Raw genomic sequence first — 22,731 nt, 5'->3', positions numbered from 1 at the left:
GCAGGGGAAATTATGTGTTTGGATTGTAGGAAAATGAAATCCAGAAGAAGACCATGACGTTTCAATTAGTTCGTTTCTTCGTCAATGGAGAAACAAAAACCTCTATCCAGTCATGACGTTTATGAAATTGGGAAGACCAAAATAATGACATGAGTCACAGATTTGATTTTTGGCCCAGAACAGCAAAAGACGCAACAATTTTCTATTCCCCGATAAATATTCATCCACACGAAACTATTCCTAAAATTATGCTATTCTCTTTGATCTAAGGTTTATGGTGGTTACTCTACAGTTTGGATGAAATAAGAAAATACAACAAAAACCAGAGCAAAAGGAAACCGAAGAGAAACTATTTCACCTTTCCACAAGAACAAGAACAAAATATACTTGTAATTTTTCGGAAAAGGTAAAAGTAAAGTATATTGGAATAAAATAATATTGTATATGATATATTGTATAACGTATAATGTATAAGTGTATGTTTTATTAGGGTATTCGTACATGTGGTAAAAGAAATAGTATATGGGTAAATTTGTTAACTAAGTTGCTGATTGGATACTGATTAGGTGATGTGGCAAATGGGTTGAGGTGGTTTCACCTCAGCCCTTGGATCTGCACTGGATCTGCTCCAGTGAGAGGTGCACTGGAGCAGATTGGCGTCCCGCCCAATGCCACTTCTTGCCTTCATAAACCAGTGCCACTTCATTGCCGCTATTCTCCTCTCCATTTCTTTTGGTATCCTCCCTCCCAAACATAGCCCAATGCCACTTCATTGCCTTCATGTACCGACCGCTCTCTGTGTTCTGATCTGATTCATCTGAACCTCAAAAAATGGCTGTCTCATTCCAAATTACCCTCCTCGTACCTCAAAATCTGAAAAAAAAACCCACTTTCCACTGCCCTATCCACATCTCAAACGTCCTCTGCAACTCCAACCTACCATCATCGCCACCACCGAAACCCCCAAAACCTCCATTTTCCGATTCTCCAAGACGAATCAAAAATGGATTCCTATGTACTGGTCAAAGCCCTCCAAATCGTGACAATGCATTGCTCGATACAGTCCCATCGTCGCCGTTACTGGCCAAGTTCCGAGAGGAGTGATCGGCACAGACGCCAACTGTAGAGGTAATTTATATAGTCGGCAGTTAATGAAAGTTTAGTAGTCAATTACTCTACAACGAAACCAATATGAGAAACTGACCTGAAATAAAAAGCAATGGCTAAATTTAGAGTCTTCCAGAATGTGTTGGCCGAGTCTTCCTGGGCGGTGCTCCCTTCTCCGACTTCCTCACCAAAGTGGTGCGCACCCCCAACTCACCATGGGTTTGGTAGCAATCAACAATCAATCTTGAAATTGCGTTGAAATTGGGGTTAATTGGAAGGGCCCCATGGCCTTCCAATTTTGCCAGGAGAAATGGGCACCCTACCTAGCGCACCAGCTGGTCAGACCCTGACCTCACACACAACCGCAACCACTTTTTGGTTCGTGTCTGGATTCTCACACTCTCCTAGTACATGCACACACATGCATTTATCTTTGCTTGCATAAAAATTAAGGTTGATGATTTCTTGAAAATTCAACAAACTATGCTTACAACTTTATTTTATTTGTGTGAAAGGTGAGCCTTGGCTACATTTATTCTTGAAAAATAAACTTTACGTTTGGTTTGGAACCACTTTTAGTTGTTATAGAATGGGATTAACATATGTTTAGTTGTCAAATACTATAACAAACCAACAAGACAAACTGATCTGAAATAAAAACCACTAGCTAAAATTCCAAATCCCACACCAGTTAAGTATAATATGATGTTTTACTTTATTATAGGCATCATGGCCTTCCAATTTTGCCGAGCCCAGTAGCATGGGCCTGTGACCAATCAGGACATTAAAGTGGTTGGATTGGATGTGCTGTTACCAACAGCAAAATGGTGCGCACCCAACCCACCTTGGGTTTGGTAGCTATAAAATCAAGCCACCGTGGGTTTTGGTAGCTCGCCCTAGTTAGTGCACCTGCCTGCTGGACAGAACCCCGACCTCACACACAACCACTTTTGGTTACTTTCTCTGCAACGCTGCTGCTTGATAAGGCCCACCATTTCGAACAAAATTAAGCTTTATATCGGAGTGGAATAGATTGGTTTTGTATTCTGGTGGCGAGTACTTTGATGGGTCTTGAGGCTTATCCTTGTTCTAATGTGCTTTCCTTTAAATGTTTGGGATTCATGGTATTGTTTGTGCTAATTATACTATGGATAAAAGTGATGTGTTGCTTGCTTTTTGGGTCAGGATTGATAACTGTGACTGGAAAGGTTGAAGTTTTTTTCTAGCCATGCTGAGATTGTTCGCATAGATGTTGGTTTTCTTTTGCAAAGATAGTAAAGAATAAGCAATCTAATGCGTTGGTTTGTGCAGATTCAAGTTGGTTTTGGAAGGTTTGAATGGGACATGGCAGGAAAGGAGCTGAGCGTAAGATAGATTTTTCTTATCTTGGGGGCAGGAGCTAAAATGAATTTCCCATTGAGTTATACAACTTTTGGAGACGCAATTTAGGTACTTGATGAGTTGACCAGTAAAACTGTGATTATAAGTACTGGTGTTGGACAACATAAGATGTGGATGGCACAGTTTTACAAGTATAATAGACCTCGACAGTGGCTGACATCAGATAAATTGGGGGCAATGGGTTTTGGATTGCCTGTTGCATTCATTGATGGAGATGGAAGTTTTATCATGAATGTCCAGGGGTATTCGACAGTTTGACTGGAGAATCTTCCCGTTAAGATGATGTGGTTGAATGATCAGCATTTGGGGATATGTTTGTCCAATAGGAGTATCGGTTCTAGAAGGCTAATAGACCCACACATATCTAGGTAACCCATCAAAAGTGTGAGAAATTCCCAGATGCATTATAGTTTGCATAAGCTTGTGAGATAGCAGCTGCCCTTGTGATGAAGAAAGGAGACCTTAGGTGCTATTTAGGAAATGTTGGATACACTTATTGGATGTTGCCATACCATGTCAAGAGCATGTCCTTCCTATGATCTCCAGTGATGAATCTTTCAAAGATGTGATTACTTAGGTTGACGGGAGATCCACATATTGATCTTCTGGAGTAGCGAATTTTGGTTTGAACATATTCTATTTAGCAATTCTAGACTTAGCAGAAAAAGGTTTGACTTGTGCTTTCTAAGTTAATTATTACTTATTATCAATGTCATTGTTTATTTATTGGATAAATAGTATTTTTATTATATGGTAAAGTGGTTATGTTGATACAATCTAGTAGGGGGAGTGCATCCTTCTCCGACTTCCTCAGCAAAGTGGTGCGCACCTAACCCACCATGGGTTTGGTATCAATCAACTCTCATGAAATTGTGTTGAAATTGGGAAGGGGCCCCACAACCTTGCAAAGCAACAACCATGGTTGATTGGAGAAATGGGCACCCTACCTAGCAGCACCAGCTGGTCAGACCTGACCTCACACACAATCACTTTTTGGTTCGTGTCTGGACTCTCTCCCTCTCTCTCTTATGTACTACATTATATACACACACATGGATTTATCTTTGTTTGCATAAAAATTAAGTTGTTGATTTCTTGAAAATTCAACAAATTATGGTTGATAAGCTATTGCTTACAAATTTTATTTTATTTTTATTTTTTTGTGTGTACGTGTGTGTGAAAGTTGAGCTATTGGTTACATTTATTCTTGAAAAATGAACTTTTCATTTGGAACCACTTTAGTTATTGGTTGCATAAAGATTAAGGTTGATGATTTCTTGAAAATTCAACAAACTATGATGGATAAGCTATTGCTTACAATTATTTATTTATCTATTATTATTATATAATGTGCGTGTATGAGTGAAAGGTGAGCTATTGGTTACATTTATTCTTGAAAAATCTTCTTTAAATTTGGAACCATTTTAGCTATTGGTTCGGAGGACATTCCTCGGATTGTGTGTGAAGCCCTCTTTCTTGCATCTCACCTGGTTCTGTTGTTGATTGATATTCCGAATATATATAACAGTTAGTTGTTATGGAATGGGATTAACATATGAAACCAATAAGACAAACTGATCTGAAATAAAAACCAATAAGACAAACTGATTTGAAATAAAAGTTTAGTCATCAATTACTTTAATGAAACCAGTAAGACAAACTGATCTGAAACAAAAACCAGTAGCTAAAATTCCAAGTCCCACGTCGATTAAGTATAATATGATGTTTTACTTTATAATATGCATTATTGCTTTCCAATATCGCCAAGCCCAGTAGCGTGGGTTTGTGACCAAGTGAGGCATTAAAGTGGTTGGATTGGATGTGTTGTTGCCAGCAGCTATATGGTGCACACCCAACCCACCATGGGTTTGGTAGCTATAAATCACGCCACCATGGGTTTGTGCTGACTAAATCACCCTAGGTAGTGCACCTGCCTGCTGGACAGAACCCCGACCTCACACACAACCACTTTTTGGAATTGGATTAACATATGAGATTTGTATTTCGCTGGTGGCTGTTTCATGTTTGAATTTGAGTGAGGAGTTAAGGCAATTTGTGGAGCTTATAGGGATTCTGATGGCTAGTACTTTGATGGATCTTGGTGCTTATCCTTGATCTGATGGGCTATTTTTCATATGCCTGGGATGCATGGTACTGTTTATGCTAATTATGCTATGGATAGAAGTGATTTGTTGCTTTATTTTTGGATCAGGTTTGATGACTGGGCCACAAGAAAGGTCAAAGCTTTTTCTAGCTGTGCTGAGATTGTTCACATAGATATTGGTTTCGCAGAGATGGGAAAGAATAAGCAACCTAATATATCGGTTTGTGCAGATGTGAAGTTGGTTTTGAAAGGTCTGAACAGGACATTGCAGGAAAGGAGCTGAGCATAAGCTAGATTTTTTTCATGTTGGAGGCAGAAGCTAAATGAGCAGAAAATGAATTGGCATTGAGTTTGACTTTTGGAGATGCTGTTCCTCAATGTGCGATTCAGGCACTGGATGCATTGACAAAGGGTAATTACTGATTTGGAGCCTAGTCAGATGTGGATGGAACAGTTTTTACAAGTACAATAGGCCTCATTGCCTCGGCAGTGGCTGACATTTGGTAAATTGGGGCAATGCGTTTTGTATTGCCTTCTGCAATTGGAATTTCTTTTAAGAGACCTGATGCAGTGATTGTGGACATTGATGGCGATGGAAGTTTTATCATGAATGTCCAGGAGTTGTAGACAGTTTGACTGGAGAATCTTCCCATTAAGATATTGTTGCAGAATGATCAGCATTTGGGAGTATGCTTGTCTGATGGGAGTATCAGTTCTGTAAAGCTAATAGGCCCACACATATCTAGGTAATTTATCAAAAGAGTGAGAAATTCCCAGCTGTGAGTTCGCAGAAGCTTGTGAGATACCTTCTGCCCTTGTGATAAAGACAGGAGATCTTTGGGCTCCAATTTAGGAAATGTTTGGATACACCTGGGCCATACTTATTGGATGTTGTCCTCCCTGCGATCCATCACTTATGAACCCCAGTGATGGATCCTTCAAAGATTCAAAGACGTGATTCCTGAGACCGACAGGAAATCGATATATTGATCTTCTGGACGAGCAAATCTTGGTTGAAATATATTCTATTTAGCAATTCTAGACTTGCCAAACAAAGGTTTGGCCTATGCTTTCGAAGTTAATTATTTGCAATGTCATTGTTTATTTGATTGGATCAATAGTATTTTTATTCTATGGTAGAGTACTTTTGTCGATGCTATCTAGCAGCTTATTCATGTATGCTTTAAATCTTAATATGAAATTTTGTACGCGTGTTTTGTTCTGCAGGTTATTTGTTTCAGTTTAGATTATTGTTCCTATTATGTACTTTGCACGTGATGAATTGCATCACACAGATCGAGTAATTTAGCTTCCAAGTAATAGAAATGATGATGAAACAAAAAAAATAGAAGATGATTGAGCGGGGAATATTTTGATCCATTTTTGTCATTTTTGAACAGTTACGTTTTAAAGGATGGACCTATTGGTGGTAGTACTCCTAAGATGCTTGTTTTGCTTTAATAAATTGTTGTATTTATAATCCTTTGCCATGGCTTGGACTAATGAGGTTTTAATATGATTAAAAAAAGTGTGTTTTTACTTATCAAAAAAAAAAGTGTGTGATCCCTCTTATTTTATTTTATTTTATTTTTTATGGAGGTATGCACATTGATCTCTGGTTGACTGTAAACATTTTCACTTAAGAAAATGTGAATAATTGAAAATGATCTTTAAGCTTTGTTTGTAGAGAGCTGGAGTTTATTGGAAGTGGATGAAGGATTAATATTGCTTGCGCTAAGTTCAATAATATGCTTGTATCCCTTTAACATAAAAGTAAAAGAAATATTGTAATTGATATACTTATTACATGGACCTTTAGGTTATGCTTCTCCATATATAATTGCACATGTTACCATTGTGACCTTTTTGTCTGTTCCTTTTTTGCGGCATCAAACAGAAATGCTATTTTGCTTATACACTGGCCTTCTGCTTCCAAAACAGTTCCTCCTCCTTCCATAGGCTATGAGTTTTTCCTTCAACTGTTCTAAATCTAGCTCCATCAGACTCAGCATCTTCCTTGAGCTCTTTCAACCCTACCTCAGCTTCCTCTATCAATCTTTTGTTTCAATATTAGAGTAAAATGTTTGCCACGAGTTTTATTTTATTTTATTTTTTGAGGGGTGTCCCATCATTTGGGTGAGACTGTTTCCCTCCAAACACGTTGCAAACACCAATGTCACACTCCAAATTTTGATGAAGGGATATTTCTTGTGATGCTGGTTTAAGTGGGGGAGAATCAAACTAAAGATGTAAGCTTTATCCAGTTGGTTACTTTGAAAAATGATTCCACCCCCTTGTCAGCTTTGTTGGGTTTGGCTTGAGGACTTGTAAGAGTCAAGTAGGGTTTTGAGTACCTATATGCCATTCTCAAACTTGATCCCTTGATGTGCAGAATCGTAGTGAGGGCTTATTGTGTATGTCAAAAATGCCTAGTAAGTTGCATAACAGCATTATGCTGACTATGATGTGCTCTATTACATGTAAGTTGACGTCACTTTGGTGGGTAGGAGGAGGGGTTGGGGGCTATGCCAGGGGGAATTGTTGATGGATTTCCTTGGGTTGCGTTTGGATTAACATTTGAATTGACTGCATAAATCATGTAGGAAGACCATTTATGGGCCAAAACAATTTTGATTTCATGCTTGAATAATGAGGCAATTCATTCATCCTGTTTTCAATGGAGTACAGAATTCGATTTACACCTAAAAGGCTGCTGCTGGATGTAGCAATAAATCTTTCCGTGGACATAGTTCGGACTCATTTAACAAACTCATTACTTTTTGTTTGATCCACAGGTGGTACTGGTTAGCAGTCTACAATGCAAGGGGTAAAGGTCTTGTGAAAACTTGCACCCACGTATGGTTATGTGACATCCACCAGTTTCTTCCACTGGAAGTAGTGTTATCTTCAGTATTTGTACTCAAAAATTCACTGCAAGATCTTGGAATATGAAGATATCAAGGGATATGTCCTAGAAGGATTTTGGGATATGGGTAGTGATGATTTAGGAAATTCCAGCCATCTCTGCAGACCATGAATGATAGGTCAACAAACTATCCGTGGATAGGACCATGAACCTGGTAGGCCAACTTGCTCTCTCAGTATTAACTACATTGTAGTATAAAAGTTTTACATGGATATGGATGCAAAGGATTTCGCTGGCTTTAAAAACTCATCTCCTTCTCGAAATGAACCTGGGTGGAGCTGATGATAATGTGGAATGATGCAAGAGTTATTATTAGAAAAGGTGAAATTGGTTTCTATGAAGAAATGCTAATACTCCCTCATTCCCAAAGCACCGTTGTGAGTCACAGTTCCCAAAACACCCAACTATTTTGGGATAGAGAGAGTAACAATTTTGGTACTATCCTAGATGGATCTCCAATCGTAGTTCGAGATCCAAGGACTACCTTAGCTAACTACAACATTTACTATCTTTTTGATGATTCAATCTGGTTTGGACTTCTAGGTTCTTTGAAAGATGTTCTTTTTGATGGGCTATGCATACAGGAAGCTGTTAAAATTTTCAAATTTCATAGTGCAAACATGTAGTAGTATATAGATATCACTGAACCAATTTAAACAGTTTCTGAATTCTGGTACAAATACACCTTACTCTTGTGCAGGTGATGTTGTTGTATCAAAGGATCTCCTCCTAACCAAGAGGCAGGTGATCTTTGAAGGATGAGCATGTGTATTGTCTATGCTGCACAACACAAAGTCAGGCCTGTGGAGTGTGAGGTTCAACCGATCCTCCCCTACCACTAGTCCAGTCGCGTCGAGCAGAACATGCCATGAGTTCCGATGGGCTTCAGAAACCCAATGCATCGAGTAACGGGTCCCATTCACATCAGCTGGGTAAGAAAATAGTCCCTTGTGGCCGTGCTTGCACTTCCTTCTAAAATATTGGCTGAGTTGTGATCCTTTGATCCTCAAATCCAACCAAGTTTCTGGGGCTGAGATCACTTTCGATTCCTTGTAACTTGCAAATTCCCTTATGTAATCGACCTCTTCCTCAATAACGGTCATGTAGAAGTTTCCCCTGAAGAAAGGATAGCTCTCGCCGACCAACATCATGGCATCCTTGTAACTTGGAGTGAAGAGAACAAGGTAATCCTCATCAGGCAATCCACAGTGCTTCAAGACCTTATTTCGAGCTTGAATTTCAGGGATTGAGATGAAACTCCCTTGAAAGGTGGATTTTTTTGTGAGGATATCAAGCAGTCTCGATGGCTCCAGCTGGGTTTTGTCTAGATCAGGAAGATTGCTTCCAAATGAGGGTGAGGATGACTCTCTAAAACCACCCCGAGGTGACTTTCGCTTATCATCGAGTGGGGACTCTGAAGGCTCCTCTTTGATGCAAAGTTCATAGAGGTCAGTCTTTTCTCCTCCTTCAACTAGGGCATTAGAGTATTCTGGGTACTTCGCAAGAACATACTGCTCAACATATTGCCTTTCGTTCGGTGTGATAGGACCTGACCATCTCAGATCAAGACCATGGAGTGTTGATATGGCCTCGGCTACTATGTGAGCGGGAATTACTGTATGCTTTTTCTGTTTCATAACAAATTCTCAAAATAAATTAGTACTTAATTGATATCAGATGAAAACTTTCCACAGGAGGGGATTCGTGAAAAATATAGAGAAAACAGAACTTAGAACATACCTTAATAACCATACTGTTTGGTCTGCCATTCTGGATTGTTGACTTTGAAATTGAAGAAAATAGGGATTTTCTCATATCGCCTTCCATCGTAGCCTGATTTGTTTTCTATATATCAGAATTCTGAAGCTTTTAGGTATGATAACTTTATAGAATAGTACTTCAAAGATAAAGCTATGAAGAATTGTCTTTAAATAATTTAGTTCTTACCTTAGATCCTGACTGTAGACTAATCTGTTTTTCAGTGTTCCTTCCCATGATACCTAGGCACTTGCAAGTTCCATAAACTGAAGAGATGAGCAAGGTTTTGGGCTGCTGATAAAGAAGACCTAGGTAGAGAACAGAGGAGATAGAGAAACGAAAACAGAGGTATACGCGAACCAAAAGCCAAGCCAAACTCCCTTGGAACCTCTCTTTGCTGCAGAAATGAACTGAATTGTATATTATGAGAGATCAAAAGAAACTGCAAGGAAGATCAAAGAAAAAAGAGAGTAGGGGATGAGAAGAACAAGCCAACTTTATTGAAATTTATTATTGCAGAACTGAATCTGTGTTGTGGTGTTAAAAGGAATTGAAGAAGCTGCTGAGAAGAAACAGAGGTTGGGAATGAAGGGTAGACCAAGCCAAACTGATCAAATCATTTCTTGTTGCAGTGTGGACCTAATCATTCAAGGTATTAAAGAAATCAAAAGTACTCTCAAGGAAGAAAGCTACGCCGACAATGACAACAGCAATGTACTGCATCTGGGAACCATGCCATTGTAGTTCATTTTCATGACAGTAACCATGGTTTGGAAGATCTTTCATGAGCTTGTTTGGAATCACTGAGTTTTGACTCAGTATTGGAATACAAGGTTTATTATTTCTCTTGCGTGCTAGGTGAATTCAACGACGTGGCAGGTACGGAGAATGATTTTGATTTTTGGTCTAATTAAATGTTGATTAACTGTTGCATTGCCTAATGAGTCTTGAATGAGTCAGGATTTGAACTCAAGAACACTCAGACCTAGCCTTTGTTGAAACATTGGACTTAACTAAACCTTGGTTATAAACATTAATCTATTATATAAGTCCTCTTCTAATCTGACTCAAGGGTTGGTGAAATAATTTAGTAATCTGAAGATGATATTTAATTAGAAATGAAACATCACCATGTGAATTTAAAAATCTGAACAGAAAGTGACTGGTTGAGAATATTTGAATGGAGGCAGTGTGTGTTCCCATCTGGTGGTAATAGAGATTTTGAGGCTGAGGACTAAGATTTAGAGTCAATATGTTAAACATGATTCATTAGGGTTTAGCAGACAGTTCTATTGATTTCGAGGAAGAATGTTTCCTGGTGGTTGTGAGATTTTGAGTATATGTTCATTTTTAATCATTAAAGGGAAGTTTTATTTGCCACCTGAAATCTTGAAAAAATTAGCTCATCAATTTTGAGATTGAAGAACATTAGTTGTAAATTATTGTACAAAAACAAAAATTCATTGGATACTTGATTGTTGTTGCATTATTTTACATGCAGACACACACACAAAGTTATAGTTACCTACACATTTATGTAAAAATGCTGTTATGACGGCAGTTAGTCCCCTGTTTTTTCAATTTTTATTTTCTTTCACTATTGGTAGCAATTGATGCATGTTCACCGTGAGGTTATGCCACGTAGGCTGCACGTGATAATGTGGTAGGGAAATTTTGTGACAACATGAAGATATTGGCAGTACTCCAAATGGGGTGATCTCTCCTTTCGGAAAATCGAGTGTTTTGAGTTCTATTTTGTGGGTGGGTGGGTGGGTGGGTCTAAGTGCGTTTGTGTTTGCTTGAATTTTCGAGAAAAAAAGAAGATATTATTCCTCTCTTTAGTGTATATATACACACACATTTTATGCAAGTTTCTTGGATGCCTATTGTTGTGTTTGATAAGAACGAAGTGTATTTGAACCTAATTCTGGCATTATTTAAATAATATCCATCATTATTATTGTAAATAGCATTTCACATTCATTATAAGATGTTACAAGGACATCATATCAAACAAAAAATTATCATACAAGAATTTTTTTTCTTTTTTTTTAAAAAGAAAAAAGAAAAAAAAGAAAAAGAAAAAATGGGTCAACATTATGACAACCAATGCAACAATTTAATAATAATAATAAATAAATCACAACTGCCCGCCACCACCCCCCTCCAAAGGTAAAGAATAACAAAATCACACACCCGTGCACAACACGCGCACTTGGACTTTATGCAACTATATATATATATATATATTTATTTATTTATTTATTTATGTATTTATATTTTGGACTTATACAGGCTTGACCTTAATGTTTATCACGATAAAAATCACTAACAACAATTTTTTTTTTTTTTTTCCACTCCGATATAAACAATGTTGAAAGAGGGAAGATGCTGCGGAGAGATGCCTTCAACAATAAAGTACAAATAGAAAAGTTCAATGTAAAATGTATGTTATATATGCAAATAGACATTAAAATATGACCAACCCTTTATTAATTAATTAATTTAATTGAAAGAAAATTAGTACGAAATTTTGAGTTTCCAGTCTAGAAACAACTTAGCTGTTGTACCCCCAAGCGTGTTTGTACTTTGGGTCATACATTTTAAATTTAAATATACATAACTGACCAATTGCATTATTGTGAGCTTAAACATGATTGGTTGTTACTCTTTGGTGAGACAAATTAAGTGTATATGATCTAAATCCATTATATAATAATAATCTTATAGCAAAGTGGTTCATAAAAAATCTCACCCTTCATTGAAATTTTCGGTATGTTACTTTCCCTGAAGCTTCTCTTGAAAAGGACTACAGGTCTCTCTCTCTCTCTCACACACACACACACACACACATATGCACACACAAGTCTACAATGTATTTCTTCCATCTTGAATCTGATATATGCTTCCATATTTTTATAGAAGACTAGTGGCAGAAATTCCAGTAGCATTGAAAATGTCATTAAAACTTTGGATTATAATGTAAAGAGAATTTTATATACCATTGAAACTTTAATTTGGGTAATATAAATTTGAAATCAGAGGAGGATAAAAAATAAAAATAAATCAGAAGTGATTTGAAGAAGTTGAATTAAAGTAAAAGAAAAATGAGATATAGTCTGACAGTCGAACTAATCTGACTGTTTTATGTGGGGTGTGAGCTAATGGGATTGACCTATAAATTTTTTTTTTTTTTTTTGGGTAAATACCAAAGAAAGTAATGAGTTATCGACTTTCGGACTATGTATAATAACTAAAAACAAAATATAAATATCCCATTTATCTACTGGCTCACTATACAAATTTTAATATCACATTATTATATTTAGGTTTATGTCTTGTATTGAACTCAAGCTGTCCACTTTTGGAGAACAGCCTTCCCTAAAATTTGAAGCTAAAGTTAATGCTCCTTCTGGCATTATCCATAATTGCTGAATTTATAGTTAAAATTTTCGGCACATTTCATGCATTTTTTATATATTGAGCTCTACAATTTCCATAATTTTCTTTATAATTAGATAGCATGATTATTGATGCTCTTGGAATATATGTAAATTAATTTTCCAATACTTTTGTTTCTAGTCTTAACTTTTGTTCAATCTCTCTTCTTACAGTTAGACTCATTAACAATTTATGAATTTCTTAATATCCTTAGTTATTTTTATACTCCCTCTGTCTTAGAATTCTTGGAATCTTTGGGGAATATAACTCGTTATTTTTTTATTTATTGATAAGAGTGAGTTTTTAAATTTATCCTTGTTAAAATATAAATGAGTACTCCGTAATTAGTACATTTATTTAATCAAATCAATATGAAATGATAGTTTAGAAATGTTATAGTAAAAATTAGAATAATTGCAAAAAACTCTCATCAAAGTATAACGAGTTATGAATTTTTTTAGCAATAAACCTTTAACTATTTCAAGGGGTGACTTTAACATTTTTCCGTTAAGTGATTTTATGAGGTAATTACTTCCTTCTCAGGAGATAGAAATTTAATAAAATTTATACCATGTGTATTGAGTTGTATGATGAATTTTACATTAATTGCAAGATGTTTAGAACTTTATACGTTCAGTTGTTCACATGTCATGTCCAAATCAACCCATCATCTTTGTCTATCAGTGTTCACTTCTTTCTTACCATTCGCTTAAGTTTTAAGTACATGGTTACAACATAATTGTCCAGAACAAATTTCGTAGGTTAAATTGCTCAAGATTTTTCAGGAGTTACGAGTTTTTTTTTTTGGCTAAATATTTATTATTTTTTGTTCAAACTCATGACAAGCTCAAAAATAAAATAAAATTCAAATTGTGAAAAAAAAAATTTAATTAATTAATTAATTAATTAATTTTTTTTGCTAATATCTTTAATGTTTGAGTTCTATCTTATTATTATGTTTATTACACAAATAAAAGCCTGAACAAACGCAATAACAAGCTTTAAAGTAGTCTGCCTATTTTAATAGGTGACTAAAGTATTTTTGGTATTCTACGTACACACTGACAAGCACATCATTGTATTACACTTTTGTTGCTCTCATTGGTGGTCCTTTTATTGTAGTGCATACTGTTTAGCTTCTGTTTTATAGATAGTTTTAATCTTGATAGGGATAATTTCGTCCAAAAAATTACTTTATAAATTCACTTAACGAAGTTCACTTTCTTGAGATAGTTGATGGGAATTATTTTAGTAAAAATATTCATAAGAAAATTTATTGCAAATGGTTATAAGTTAAAGGGATTTTTTTTAAATCGCCCTAAAAAATTCAAATATTATCTACTTCTAAATCCTCTCTTTTTTCATTTATTTATTTTTTTTTATTATGTTGCATACTCTGTACTCATGAAAATGTCACTTTATATAATTCCTTAAAGGATATCATATTTCTCCAAACCTAGGCTCCTAAATGATTTTTCATATTAACTTTTCCATCTTCCTTTAAGTTTGTCATCTTTCACCAATTCTCACTTCTAACTCTATGCACTAACTTTTTTTAATCCGTTTCCACTTCTTTTTTCTTATTTATTTTTGTCAAATGAATAGTACTTCCATCTTCTTTTCATTTTTTTTGGTCGTTCACATAATACCTCTATGTTTTCTTGTATGATTGCCATTTCCCTTTTATGAGAAGAATATCTTTGGATAATCTATTATTACAATTGTCATCCTATATTATATTTTTGTGTTACTCCATTGTAATTTGAAAATCAAGAGTTTAAAATTGAAAACGGTTTCTTCGTACATCTGAATATTTTCAGATCTCACAACGGTACGAATCAGAAGGAACAGTAACTTCAAAAAATTTAAGTTGTATAGATAATGTTTAATCTCCAATTTGATAAGGTATTGAATATTCCAGAAGTATAGTACCCCGTGGCACTGACAATTCTTATATCATGAATGTGGTAGCGAGTCCCACCGCATCAAAAGGCTACCCGAGTACCATTCTCTGAGTATTCAAATACTTTCTCCTCAAATTTATGTGGGAAACATGAGGCATATTTGAAAACATATTTTTACCTTGAGAGACAGACATGAGCCAGCTGTATTAGGATCCTTCACCTCATGTTTGGTTTCAAGACTAGGACTCAACCCATTAATTGTGCTTAGTAGTGCATCATGTGTGCGTGTGCGTGTGCGTGGTGTGGCATTAATTGTGCTTAGTAGTGCATCATGCGTGTGTGATGTGTTACTTTTAAAGATAATGTTTAGCTACTCATTGGGTGAGTAGTTTCACTCTACTCACTCTTATGTTTTCCAATAACAAAATAATACATCAGTTCCTCCTTTGTTTTCTCAGATCAACCATTGAATAAACGTATAGAACTGCCCTCCTTTGTTTCGGATCAACCATTGAATAAACATACAAAACTTTTTTTATTATTTTGTTGATTTTGTAATTAAAACTTAAATGTTATTTTGTAATTGAAACACATATGAGGTAAGTAGGATGAAGCTATTCACCAATGAGAAATTAAGCATTGTCCATACTTTAAACTATGCATGAACAAGTCTTTGAACCACCTATGTGGCTACGGCACATGATGTGTGAAACTGGATAGGAAGATGTCTAATATTTTATGGTAGCTCAAATTGTTCACTGTTGTACAAGTAATGCTCACTCAAACAATTAAATATTAAGGAAAAAAATATATATATACCTTATTAGCTGTTTTACAGCTTTACATGTTTTAAATGGAAAAATCATTCTCCTTGTTTGGTTGAAACTTTCAGAATAACTCACTGTTACCCTCTTTAAAAATGCACCATAGGCACTTACATTGACATGTATGTAAAGGAGAATATAGGCATTTTATATCAAAGTACAAGAAGGTTCTTATAGAGGTATGGACATTCAAGTAAATGTATTATATAATAATGTTTGTATAAGTTGATCTATATGAAAGTATATGTACATGTATATAATTATATAATTATATATATATTTGTATAGGCACGTATATATGCTTAATGTGTGTAGATATGTATTTATTTTTGGAAAATAGATAGAGGCTGACATTTGGACATATACGAAAAAATCACGCTGAGTGGAAGCCTCAGCCCCCACAAGAATGCCCCAACATGATGTCATTGTGGGACTCCGTATCAGCACTATTTATATATAGGGGTAAAATCATTAATCAAAAAAAAAAAAAAAAACTCTTTTTATTTTCAAAAACTATCAACTAATCCCATCAACTAAAGAAATTATCATATTACCCCTTGATATTTTTAAAAGTCTATTATATCACCCCTCCTTGTCAGTTTCCGGTCTAAAGCTAATGGGATCTTATCACGTGAAAATCACGTGCAATAATTGCATCATTCTGCTCACCAATATAACCTTATATATGTAATGACATAATTGCCCTTCTCACACTTTAATTTCAGTTTAATAAAATATTAATATACTATCAAGGGCATTATTGTCATTTCGTAACAACTTAATAGTTCCATCATAGAAAGGGGGCAATGTAATAGTTTCTGCTAATTCACGGGGGTTGTTTGATTATATGACGTTTTTGAAAATTAACAAGAGGGGGATTTTAACCCTATGTATATATACTTGATTTTTATAACTTGGATAAAATTTATCGAACTATTTGTTATTTACAAGATACCGATATACATATCTCAATATACATACACATGGGTATGTGTGTATGCAAACATTATATATATATATATATATATATATATATATATATATATATATTGAGATATGTATATCGGTATTTTGCAAATAACAAATAGTTAGGATAAATTTTATCCAAGTTATAAGAATCAAGCACTGCACTTGAACCATTTCAACATGCAGAAAAAACCTAGTACCAAACTCTATGGCTATCAATATCAGAAGCAAACAGACTTGGAAAAAGTCAAATTGATTGAAAGTGGCCTTGCAACAACTCCTCACTAGCCTTCTTTAACTTCACTCATATCCACCAAACTTGACCAAAGCAACACAATGAAACACTCAAATCAGCATTAACCATAAAAATGATTAAAACACCAACCTTTTAATATTCAATCTCTGAAGATGACACACATGGACAAATTAATGCCCAACATGCAACATATCAACTGTTGCAAATTAGGTGTGACAAGCTGACAATTTAATTCAAGAAAGTAACACTTGAAACAAAAGCAATAGATCAATCATTCCTTCTTCTTCACTCAAGAAGATACCACACCAAAGGAGCCAAATCAAAGCAACCAAACCCTAATAATCAGACAACCCACCACTGGTACCATATTAGGAGGTTGTGATGGTGGCTGTGGTGGTACCGAGAGAAGAGCAAAATGCCCCCAGAGGTGTCCTCTTGCCGCCCTCTCGTCACACCCTTTATTCAATCCCTTCCTCGAGATTTTCCTAGATCAGTGTTGGTTAACAATCAGAGTCACAAATATTACTACTGTCAAGGATCGAAAATGATGAAATTTACCAAGAGGAAACTCTTTGTGATTCTTGTTTTCATTCTCATTAGCCTCTCAGTCGTCAGATTTCTCAAAATCACTCTCACTACCTCATTTTCTGCTGCTGCTGATGCTGGTTTTGCTCCAATTGTTCTACACAACTGCACGACTTCTTCTCCGTCATGCAGGAAGATCCCAGCACACGCAAAGCGCCCTATCTCCTCAGCAAACACCACAGTCCTTACTAAGAAGGAATTCCGGTTTCTCTCAAGTCTCATTACTCGTAGAGCCCCCTGCAACCTCCTTGTTTTCGGGCTTGAGCCCCAACACCTTGTTCTAGCATCAATGAATGCAAATGGCACCACAATCTTTCTAGAGGACAATCCTGAGAAGCTGAGGACAAACAAAACAAGTTCAAATAGTACTCGGATTTACAAGGTTGAGTACCGGACAAAAGCCAAACAGGCTTACAGGCTGCTCAAGCACGCAAGACAGGATCCGGCCTGTGCTCCTCACTCTCGACGACTTCAAAAATCAAATTGTCTGCTGGCCTTGACAAGATTGCCGCGGGAAGTCTATAAGCGGAAGTGGGATGTGGTGGTGGTGGATGGACCGGATGGTGGTGCACCAGATGCACCAGGCAGAATGGCTGCAATTTACACTGCAAGTATGATAGCGAGAGCTGGGAATGCGACGGATGTTCTCGTGCATGATGTGGACAGAATGATTGAGAAATGGTTTTCGTGGGAGTTCCTTTGTGAGGAGAATTTAGTTTCTTCGAAAGGGAAACTCTGGAATTTTAGGATACAGGGTCATCATCCAAATTCAACCACATTTTGTCCTGCCAAAACAATCCTAACCAAGTAATTGCTTTCGATATTCATTTATGGAAGCTCTATCCAAATTCAACGAACACAATCAAGCGTAGGTTGCTGACAGTTGGGGATACGAATTGGGGATTTGCAGAAGAGGAGCTCAAACAGTTGGTATTTTGTTTAAATGCTTGTCCAAGTTATAGAAAGAACACACTGATGTTTATGTGTGTATAAGCCCTCTTGGCTGGTATATAATTATCATGTATTTAACGCTGGAACATAGTAGATATTGTTTATTTGTATTGCTGAACATACACAGAGCGTGCATATCAAGAAGACTGTCAATAAAATTAGTCCTGGATTGCTTATTATAACTGTATAGGAAGCTTCAGTTTCAACTAAAGCAAATACATAAATTGGCCTTGACTAAAAATGTTACTTCATCTTATATATTTAATGCTATATTTGATTTCCTAATGATCCTGTTTTCTAACAAAATTCTGGTACCATTCCATCTCTGGTATGAGTTGAGGGGAACTTAAAAATTAAACACGCAACACCCAAAAAGCACATTAGGTCTAAACCAGACACCAAAATTCACCCGAACACGCGACCACAGTTGAAAATAAAACCACCCTTCAAGTTCAAAATCTTAATTATTGGCTAACAAGATTTCAAGTTCCGATATTAATTTCACAATGAAAAGCATTATAAGAAATCACTGTATCTTAATAAAATAGAATAACATGTACACAGGAGAAAACAAATTATCTCAATTTGATTCTTTTGTACCAATCCTGATAATTCTAATGGGTAATTGGTAAAAGTATTTTTAATTGTTATTAAGGCTACAATTTCAAGTTCAAAATTGATTGATTGATTTTTTTTTTTTTTTTTAGTTTTTTTTATTATTTATTGATAACAATTTTTATTTTGTGTTACTTTTGAACCATTTATCGATTCGTGCGTGTTACATTTTACATGCAGTAAGTAATAAGTACTTAAATTGCATGCTTCACATCTACAATACCCTATAATTGCTTAGTAAAATTTCTTTTGGAGTATTCTACAGCCCAATTTTAAAATTCTTTCTATTGTGGTTTTATTTCTAGGACCTCCCTCACTTTTTGGCTTCTAAGTCCAACAATAAGTGAATTTTATACTTAAATTACACACCATGTCAAGAATCTTCTAGAATTATATAATTGTTATGTAATTATTCTCGACTCAATCATAGAATTCTTTGAATTGTTGATTATTGATATTTGTATAGATTGTAGTTGTTCATGAAAGACTCTTGGCCTATAAACAGGGTTGATAGTTCATTTACTCCCACCAAATAACCTAGTGTTGCAATAATTCTATGATGCAATACAACGCATTTCCAAACACCTTAAGAGGAGATCCAAACTTTAATCTTAACTAAACATTTCATTTTAAAATTGGTCATTTTATTAGTTTTTAGAGAGAATTTTTTTTGGTAATGCAGACTAAGGTACAATTTTAAGATCTAATTAGAGGTCTCTAAGACTACTTTGTATTTGTTGTAATAATTTTTAGATTTAATTGTAGTCTTTGGTATAAATTGAGGTAGAAAAAATGTTAAGAAAAAATGCAAGTAAAAGATGAAAACCAAAATGGAATATAGTAAAATGAATACTGTAAATAAACTTGTATAATTAAATTAAAATATCTATTCCAACTATTAAAATATATATATAATATTAGTTTAACAACAAATTAATACCTGTGAAAAACAAATTAGTATTAGTTTGCACAGCAAACCAGCAAATAAATACTTTCAAAAAAAATTAAATTGAGCAAATTCCGTTAAATCTTCATACTTCAATCAATTTGGCAACATTGGTGGATCCTGAGGCAAATCTTTTCACGTTCCAAACCTTAAGGCCTTGTTTGGATACATAGTAGAGAGAATAATAATAATAATAATAAAATTCAATAATCCTTATTTATATTTGAATAGATAGAAGATTTGGCTATGCGATAGATGAAAAAAAATAAAAATAACAACTAAATTATTATCATGTCCTTTAAAATTAATAGGATATGAGTGGAATAATAATTTCTTTCTTTTAATTGTTAAGGACATTTTTGAAATTATGAAAATACTACTTAAACACTATTATTTCTTTTTCTATCTAACAAGGAGTTATCCATTCCTATCTTTCCCTGACATTTCTTTTATCTAATTTTTAAGCAACCAAATACACTCTCACTATCTTTCTCCAAATCTACCATATCCAAACATACCCAATGAAAGTATTCACTATCAGTTCATTCAATATTAAGAAATGGGATTTTTGCATTAAAAAAAAATCATTTAGCACAAGAGCAACACAAAATAAAACAAAGTTAAAAAAATATCTAATTTCAAAAATTATTCTTTTTAAAATTTTCAATACTTAATTAAAAAATAAATATTTTTAAAATTTTTAATAATAAATTTTCAACATTTGTTATCCAATGACAAGTGATATACCTGTCACTTAAAATTGACTGTTATCATATTTTTTTTTTTTTAATATTGAAATTTCTTATCAAATAGCTTAAGACTTGAACTACTTGAGCAACTTGGGTAGGGAGAAAATTTCGAAAGGAGGTTCCGTGATTCAATGATAAAATGCCTACGTTTCGAAAACTGACAGGCCCACATTCTTAAATTTTACCAAGCAAGGGGCCTACCACCTCATTAAGCCACTTCATGGAACCCAAATTAGGCTTTACAGCATCTTGCCCTTCCACACAGCCATACCTGATTGCTTACTTATTGGCCCACCAAAACCTCCATTGACAAATTTGACCCACACCTTACACCATTCAATTTAATTAGGACTCGTATAATTTGCTATCGGCCTCCTGCACAATTCCAAATACCTAACTTCGTATTTTTCTAGAAGCATATCTATTACTAGAGTAACAAAGCTACAACCAAAAGGGTTAATAATGTAGTAATACAGTAGTAATGAAAAGACCTTCACTAGGGACAATAATCATTGAGAATATCATTCTCACTACCTACCCTTATATTTTATGTCACACAAAAATAACCTCCACCCCAACATTTTGGCTACAAGGATTCCAAAAGAACACTAAATTGTTAACTACATATTTACCATAGTAATGACCACGAGATTTTATTACATGATCTGAAACTGTATGGTCTCGGTGACGTAGCAAGTAAAAATTTGTATATATCATGATTCGCAGTTGTAATATTCGTCGTGGTATTATTCGCAATCGCAATGTAACAGACTCGGATAAATATTAGTGTAAATCAGTCGAATCGGTCAGTCTATAGAAGTGTGTAATGATATTGAACCCTTGAAAAAATGGTTACAAACAGGCCAATACATCACAAATCGACCGATACAGCAAATCATAGTATATATAAAGCCGATGCATTTACTTACGTGTCGAGCTGCGATTGACTGGGATCATATAGTCCGAATCATGTAAAATTTCTCCAGTAACCACCCCTTCATGAGGTCACTAGCTTGTAAAAGTTGTACGCTACACTAATTATTTGCCTCATAATGATAGCAAAAGTTATTATTGGCTACATAGCTGCTTTTGTATCCTTGCTAAATTTAGACAACGTGGTAATATTTGTACTCATGGCTTGAGAAGAATGAAATGCTTCCATAGACCATGGTTAACACAGCTTTCCAGCTCTGTTGTTGAGGTCAACCATAACTGAAAATTTAAAACTCCATTATGGATCACTTTTATCATTTTATCTCTCATCATTGATCAACATAAAGTGTATACACAGTTCAATTGCAAGCTCAGTCTAGGAATGCCATAGTGTGTTCCACATTTTTCCATATAGTGAGTGCTTGAGTCCCACCATGATCTAACTTCCCAACCATCAAAAGCAACCTCACTTTACTTTCCCTTCGGTTTACAATTTACTTGACTGAACAATCTCTCTTTTGTTACCCTAAAAGAGATGACAAAATGGTCTAGTTATGTTCATTGAAAATTTACTTCCTACCTTAGTTAAAATCATTCAACAACTAAGTGAAACCTCACATGGCCTCAAGAAGCTCCACCACTCCTTGTCCCTTCTTAATTCTTATAGCGTCTCACCGCTACCATCCAAACCCTTTATTGTAAGTCTTGTACTGAGGAGGAATCACAGTGTCCTATAGATAAAACCATAACTTTTGTACAGCTTATAGACATATATGTTTGCTGGTTCAGAAGGAAAAGCTGATATATGTGTGTGGACTTGTAGTGTCCATACACTAATCTATAATTCAACAGCACCAGAGATGTTTTCTTTTGCATAATTCATCGTGTTTTTGTGTACCTTATATACTTATCTATATATGTGTATTGTATGGCATATCTACATTACACTAAAATAGGAACACTACATACTAATTCACTGTACAATATAACATATGGACAACGTGAAAAGACAAATGTTATGGATTTGTCATGAATTCACAATGACTACTTTTGTGATTGCTCCACAAACAGCAGGTCCTACAACTTTATCCCATTCTTCGACTTTCAGAAAGAATTGATAGCCCTAGTAATTCTCCGAATGTATCCAAATGAAAAATAAACGACAAGGAATCTAGAATATACATGGTCGTATATAATGCGTACACTCAATTAGTCCTTACTTGATTATTGAACCATGCAAGTTCAAATTTATAGCAGAAAGTAGG

At 35.1% G+C, this 22,731-nt stretch overlaps 2 protein-coding genes, 1 long non-coding RNA gene and 2 pseudogenes across 5 annotated transcripts; 4 read left to right on the top strand and 1 right to left on the bottom strand.

The window, feature by feature from the left end:
* The first annotated feature begins 1,417 nt into the window (after positions 1–1,417).
* On the top strand, positions 1,418–4,701 carry LOC132305362 (acetolactate synthase 2, chloroplastic-like; annotated as a pseudogene).
* Positions 4,653–8,375, top strand: LOC132305361 (acetolactate synthase 1, chloroplastic-like; annotated as a pseudogene).
* On the bottom strand, positions 8,144–9,616 carry LOC132303965 (uncharacterized). Of its 2 annotated transcripts, none has more exons than XM_059801425.1 (3): positions 9,486–9,616; positions 9,279–9,383; positions 8,144–9,166 (listed from the first exon to the last, which is right to left on the bottom strand). In XM_059801425.1, the coding sequence occupies exons 1-3, from the start codon at positions 9,531–9,533 to the stop codon at positions 8,225–8,227; spliced, it is 1,095 nt and encodes a 364-aa protein (XP_059657408.1). In that variant the 5' UTR covers positions 9,534–9,616; the 3' UTR covers positions 8,144–8,224. The 2 variants fall into 2 exon arrangements, with proteins under 2 accessions (XP_059657408.1, XP_059657409.1); XM_059801426.1 differs by having other exon boundaries at positions 9,279–9,371; positions 9,486–9,543.
* Positions 8,907–10,146, top strand: LOC132303966 (uncharacterized). 2 transcript variants are annotated; one of them, XR_009481459.1, is made up of 3 exons: positions 8,920–8,986; positions 9,085–9,411; positions 9,521–10,146. It is a non-coding gene; the product is annotated as an uncharacterized LOC132303966 (long non-coding RNA). The 2 variants fall into 2 exon arrangements; XR_009481460.1 differs by lacking the exon at positions 9,085–9,411 and having other exon boundaries at positions 8,907–8,986.
* A 6,823-nt stretch (positions 10,147–16,969) lies between these two features.
* Positions 16,970–18,345, top strand: LOC132302332 (arabinogalactan O-methyltransferase 2). The gene has a single exon (XM_059799167.1). It carries the CDS (start codon positions 17,103–17,105, stop codon positions 18,081–18,083), a length of 981 nt encoding a protein of 326 aa, XP_059655150.1. The 5' UTR covers positions 16,970–17,102; the 3' UTR covers positions 18,084–18,345.
* Positions 18,346–22,731: the final 4,386 nt, after the last annotated feature.

This window comes from Cornus florida, unplaced genomic scaffold (genome assembly GCF_030987335.1).
Source record: "Cornus florida cultivar Cherokee Brave unplaced genomic scaffold, ASM3098733v1 CherokeeBrave_3.0.0_Hap2_Chr04, whole genome shotgun sequence".
In the NCBI taxonomy this organism is placed as follows: domain Eukaryota; kingdom Viridiplantae; phylum Streptophyta; class Magnoliopsida; order Cornales; family Cornaceae; genus Cornus; species Cornus florida.
The sequence above is the reverse complement of the archived record's forward strand: the minus strand, read 5'-3'. Positions and strand labels throughout refer to the sequence as shown.

What these genes read in the sequence shown, in the direction of transcription:
- LOC132303965 (XM_059801425.1), bottom strand. Translation starts at nt 9,533, where the DNA reads ATGGGAAGGAACACTGAAAAACAGATTAGTCTACAGTCAGGATCTAAG. An exon ending in GTCTACAGTCAGGATCTAAG is followed by an intron (nt 9,384 to 9,485) that starts GTAAGAACTAAA and finishes TCTGATATATAG; the next exon opens with AAAACAAATCAGGCTACGAT. An exon ending in CAAACAGTATGGTTATTAAG is followed by an intron (nt 9,167 to 9,278) that starts GTATGTTCTAAG and finishes GTTATGAAACAG; the next exon opens with AAAAAGCATACAGTAATTCC.
- LOC132302332 (XM_059799167.1), top strand. Translation starts at nt 17,103, where the DNA reads ATGCCCCCAGAGGTGTCCTCTTGCCGCCCTCTCGTCACACCCTTTATT.